This window comes from Opisthorchis viverrini, assembly GCF_000715545.1.
Source record: "Opisthorchis viverrini unplaced genomic scaffold opera_v5_30, whole genome shotgun sequence".
Taxonomy (NCBI): Eukaryota; Metazoa; Platyhelminthes; class Trematoda; order Opisthorchiida; family Opisthorchiidae; genus Opisthorchis; species Opisthorchis viverrini.
The window spans coordinates 1,524,714-1,530,759 of record NW_008751686.1 but is presented as its reverse complement, the minus strand read 5'-3'; the positions used below and the strand labels follow the sequence as shown (position 1 = coordinate 1,530,759).

At 44.5% G+C, this 6,046-nt stretch overlaps 1 protein-coding gene across 1 annotated transcript in view; it reads right to left on the bottom strand.

Annotated features, from left to right (window-relative positions):
- Positions 1-1,471: 1,471 nt before the first annotated feature.
- The window catches only part of T265_13016 (hypothetical protein), a gene marked incomplete at both ends in the record, with an annotated part of 24,313 nt that continues 19,738 nt past the window's right edge, over positions 1,472-6,046 (bottom strand). Inside the window, one exon of the mRNA XM_009166750.1 lies at positions 1,472-1,849. Coding sequence (XP_009165014.1) covers positions 1,711-1,849 — 139 coding nt within the window. The remainder of the gene's footprint in view (positions 1,850-6,046) is intronic.

Sequence of the window (6,046 nt, the reverse complement as noted above, 5' to 3'; positions counted from 1 at the left end):
TTGCGAGTTCCTATCAATAACCGACATGAACGTTGACTGAATACTAAGGATACCAATTTGAAGCTGGGTTTGAATGATGAATACGGTGACTGAGCCTTGGAAAACAAGCAAGATTTACACACACATGACGCTGACAAATGTTGTTCAGCCCGCCGAATGACTTAAGCAATATGATTTGATGCAACAGCCGAAGCTTACGTCTAAAATCAGGCACATTTCGCGTGAGCTGCACTACATAAGTTTCAGGAGACAAACCCAGTGAGAGGTTACTAAAAAATCAAGATTGGGAGCTCTCAATTTGTTGTGACGCATTTGTGGTGCATTGACGTTGGATCACGTACATCGCACTGGAAAAGAGTCCACCGTAAACCATCCTCGAGGGAATTGTGTTTGGTACATTGTGATGATAAGGTGACTTTGCAGTGAGCAAGCTATTGAGTTCTCTCATCTGTTCCTCTTTTCAACTAGAAATGGGGAGCTGTCTGCTAGCTAGTGTAAAGCTGAATCAAAGTAGCGCACCAGACATTACAAAAATGTCATCACCATATCGATGATGAATAAGAAGCATGGAGTGAATGCCTGGGGCGAACTATCTAATGAACTTTCAAGCCACGCTGATATAATCACTGTAATCAGGCACACAAAACAGACTATGAGTAGACACTTCTTTACGGAACGGCTCACGCATGTCTCCTAAATTTCGGAGGGAAAAGTGACACGAAGATTTGTTCATTTTGGGTAAAGGGAGCAAGAGACTAACCAGGTTGCGCAGGTTTGACAGTCAACATATACGGAAGGTGTTTGTACCCATGTGGTATTACGGTTTTCCACTGCATCGCCATTGCATACAATTCACGACCTCTACTTCTTTCTCGTTCGAGAAGGGAAACTTATATCAGAAAACCTAACCCTTTGTTCTCAAAAAGTGACACGTACACCTCCTGATTTTACTTGCCGATCAATCGGTGGCCAGTCTGGATTGTTTTTGAGAGGCTCTACGGGCCAAAGTAACCTTCAGTGGTAACCAATCACTTTCTTCCATATTGTTGCCTGTCTTCCCCCTGTTTTATGTTACATTTTAATGGTGTAATGTCAGTCGAGTCGCTAAGAAAAGAGTGACTTCACTATAATATACCTTGGTATACGCCATGTCAATAAAACAGGGATCCAAAGGAACTCGGTGATGAAGTTACCCAAGTACAACGCTACGCTTAACTCTGGTCAAGCCTTAACAGAGGGACTTATGTCTCTTTTACTATCAACATTGTGTTCCTTCTGTTCAACAGTACATAATACCTCGACGTTGACGCATAAAATTTTGCTTCCCCGAACCGTGAAATGCCCGTGTCAAGGAGTTCAATCTTTCAAAAATTCCACCAAGTGGGCCACCTTCCACATGACACCATTCCTATACCAGAATGTCGCTGACGAATGGCACTCCTACACTCTCCGAAAGAGGTTTTACCTCAGACGGATCCGAACAAGGAACTTTATTGCAATGGTCGTTTTACTTCTTCCGGCGCGTAAGTCCCTCGATTACTAAAAGCATGGCCGATGAAGAAGCATAAGAAGTCTGAGGCGAGGCGGAGAAGAAAATATAAAGTCCTCTGTCATTTGATGTGTCTCAATTTTTGCTGATAAAATTGTACGGACGTGTAAAAGTTATGCCACAACTCGAGAAAATTGGAAGCATTCGCAAAATCGGTTGGTTCATCCTGCTTGTTCTTTGTCTTGTACCGCTGGAACAGAGAGGACTGTGGACTCCATTTTCCGAGCAGCAACCTCGACCCCTGATTCCTGCGGTTGTTTTCTATAGGTCGCTGCCACGTACATGGCGGAGGCGACCGCACTGAAATCGATAAGAAAAGTACGAATAAGCTGTTGTTAGGGGTCCGACCTGATATGACAGGGCTTAATCAAGCTTCCGATGAGTGGTGTATTTGAGGGAGAGTCCGTGCAACCCGGCAGAGTTGCACATTTTATTCCCATTTATCCGAGGGACTAACTATAACCGGGTCTCGTAGATGGACCGTAACCGAAGGAAGCAAGGGGGTAAAACTATAGAAACAGTCAGTGCTTGAAAATGACAGATTACGAATTGGAAAACAATTCTATACCACTATGATTTCATTATCTGTACATACGTAACAGCTGATTTATCGGAGTGAGCGTTCCGATTGATCAGTGCGTCTGATTACTGAGGTGAACTCTGTACACCTAGTCCAAGAATAGTGCGCATTTGCACGACTGGGACCGGCTTGAATACTGTCTAAATGCTTCTTCTGAAAACAACTTTGACCAGCTAACATGAAATGAGGCAGAAAATGGTTTCAGTGTCGTAAGACAAACCAACCTTCACTATGGAGAAACACGCGCGAACTGTTTGTCTTCGTGTAGATTTGATGCGGTAGTCTGCAATATTGTGGCATGGAGGTTAAGGAAGCCATTTGAACATTTCAGAAAGCGTTAATATTCGCGTGGATAATTCAGGGACGCGCAAACAATCCGTATCTGCTACTGAAGTTTTGGACGTGAACACGAGCCACAGAAAAATGTGCATAGTGACAGTCTGTCGACAGAGAACAACCAAGGGTACTACAACCCAAGCGCTACCAGACTGTGCAAGGCAGGAACGAGGAAACTTATCCTGTTCTGCACGTTGACGTCGATGGCTTTTCGGACTACACCAAGCTTCAAATTTGTTCGTGCTGTTAGCACACGTTAACCGTAAGGATTACAGCGGACTGCAGCGTACATAAGTGAGAGATACGGTGGATATCTCTTATCGTCTATATCCTCCCGTCCGCCTTGTTATACTAATATGGCGTTGCTTCATTGCCCCTTCAGACCACCATAAAAATATTGTTGGGTGGATGTGTGATACCGGAGGACAGCAGCATGTGCCTGATTGATTGTGCAACAAAATGTATGCACGAGAATCCCTAGGTTATGGTTGATCATCTTAGGGGCGAGCATTCCCAGTCAGACGGCTTGTGCCTGTCCAACTTCATCCGACTGGTTGGTGCTCTGCTCAGTTGCGAACAGGCAATGAAATAAGGGTTTTCACTTGGACAGCTGAATACACCTTGTTATACTAATATGGCGTTGCTTCATTGCCCCTTCAGACCACCATAAAAATATTGTTGGGTGGATGTGTGATACCGGAGGACAGCAGCATGTGCCTGATTGATTGTGCAACAAAATGTATGCACGAGAATCCCTAGGTTATGGTTGATCATCTTAGGGGCGAGCATTCCCAGTCAGACGGCTTGTGCCTGTCCAACTTCATCCGACTGGTTGGTGCTCTGCTCAGTTGCGAACAGGCAATGAAATAAGGGTTTTCACTTGGACAGCTGAATACACATCGAACGATGCAGTGCGATCAACCCACCTACTAGTCACTTAGCCATTGTTCCGTGTCCAAACTATCGCCAAGAAAAATTAATCAACCTCAAAAGATCTGATGCACGCTGTCCGCACTGAATGTCAAATTGGATGACAGGCATCTGTTGCTGAAGCCTTGTTTCACTCTCTGTCGATGAATATTGTGTCTATGAGAGACGCACAGAAGACCTCACTCCAGTCGTGCGCCTCAAGTCACCCAAGACAAGCTCAGATGCTCCATATCTCACTCTTTGAGTATCTGGCGATCCTGGCGCAATGGTTCGTGGTATTTCTGGTTTGGGAGCCGCATTCAGTTTCAAGGCTGAATGTGCTTTACTGGACTAGACTCCAGCAAACGGTCATCTTTGCGCTATGCGACTGTTTGGCCCAATCAGGATCCATGTGGGCCGACGTGGTAAACGGCGTTTATTTGTCCTATCAGCATACGCCCAGACAGACTGCAATTCTGACTGTGAGAGGAAAGCGTTTTATGGAGACGCTGCGCCATCATTTGTAGACGTTTGAAGAGAGTGGGATACAATCATTGGGAAAAACGGCACTCGAACCGAATGTAATGCGTGCCTCACTGACAGTTTTCCGTTAAAGATTTTCAGCAACAATCCAGGCATATATGCTGCAAATTTAATAAGCTTCTATCTGCAATACTCTTTCAGTACAAAGCTTCCAAGAAGGATAGCTGAATTACTGCCAGATAGCTCAAGCTTTGAGAGACCACGATGGAGAAGTCAGATTTGAATCACAGATATTCGGGTAGGTACTCTTTCAGTACAAAGCTTCCAAGAAGGAGAGCTGAATTACCGCCAGATAGCTCAAGCTTTGAGAGGCCACGATGGAGAGGTCAGATTTGAACCACAGACATTCGGGTAGGTAAGTTTGCGCCTTAACCACTTGACAATCCTGACAAACGAAATTTATCACACTACACGTCCGTAATATCTCAAAACCACACTCAGTAACACAAGTAAAATATCGAAAGAGCACAACCTGAGCCCAAACAGGAACAATCGGGATGCTGCGGATGGGTTCGAACCACGGATCTTCTGCTCAGTAGTTTTGCGCATTAACGCTCAACAATCTCGAGCTCTGTACGTTCACACATAAATCAAAAGGAAGTGAAAAACAACATTCGTTGACGACATCTGACCCGACAGCGTTGTCATTGCAGTGTCATTTTTCGGAACTGCAGCAACACCAGGTCGTTCCGCTGGATAACTCAAAACGGCGTTCGCAATGGTGAGAATAACATCAACACTGCGAAGTTATTGCGGCATACAATAAACACAGTTCGGGACGGGCGCTCAAAGATAACAAAAGGGACTTTGAGGCAAGTAGTTGTAAAAAAAAGTCACTTGTGAAGATGTTCCGTCGGATTTGCAGTTCTGAGGAGTGACGACGTTGACGTGGGGGGCTTCCAGCATACGGTTACGCGACTGAACAAGATGTAGTATATCCCAAATTATAATTAGATACAGGTGAGGGCAAGATCTTCCAGGGAAAAAGGTGAAATTGAGGTGACCGAAGATACAGAGCAAATCAATACACTGCAAAGATTATATTTATCCTACATTTGAGGATCATTTAGCACTGCATCCTAGACTCCCAAGGCGATTTGAAATTGTGTTTTGAAATGAATTGGACGCTCATCTTGCGTCATAAAAGCAAATCGTTCTTTTAGTTCTCTGGAAGGGATGTGATTGATTCTCAGCAGAATTTCTTGAAACGCCTGAACTGTTTTGTCACCGTGAAAGTTCCAAGTGGGGAAATCAATGCCCATCATGTTAATACAAAACTGTACAACGGGGTGCTGAGTATTATGGAATAGATTACACCGAAGATAACTTGAGCAGGATGCAAACACAATGGCTTGATCAGTCCTTGTTGATCACGTAAAATCACTACTCTACCCAACATAAGGACTGCGCTTCATTCAGGCCATATCGTAGAGCATTTTCTAGGTGACCTTCAGGCACTGACTCAGTGGAACACAGGTGTGAAGAACTCAGATTGGGACAAGTGAGCGAAAATCTGGGGTGGTCAAGTTGTCGTCATAATCGGTCGGCACAAAAGACATATTGATAAATGTGTACTGTCTTTTGAAGATCGTGCGGAATAATGCAAGCTCAGAGAAGCGTATCTGAGATACACTCATTCTTTCTGTCTACCATGTACCACACAACAAAGAACATGACAACAGCTGTACATCAAAATCTGAAGCAGATTCCCAAAGCAATCCGAGGCATGGAAAAAAGCTCCCATGAAGATCTGCTGCCAAAAAGCCACTGCCTTCGTAGACACAACTATGCTACAGTTAGGCATCTTCGAGGGAGATGGTATTTGAACTCCACACAACGTATCAAAATAGAAGGGAAGAGAAGAGAGATTAGTCTGCCGTACTAAAACTAGAGTTGGTGAACTGAGACGGGAGCTTGCCCAGGCAGCTAGGATATAATCCCGACGGTGAACAAAGTCAGAGTTATTTCCGAAAAAGTTTGGTGACAATCGGTAGATTTATTGCTGAGCAACGTTTCGCTTTTGACACAAAAGCTTCGTCAGGCCAAGTGACTAGGTTCCGAGGTTGATCGAGATTTAAGGCGGAAGGAGAACCAATCAGCTAAGTCAAGCTAAATCTCTGTTGGGTGTC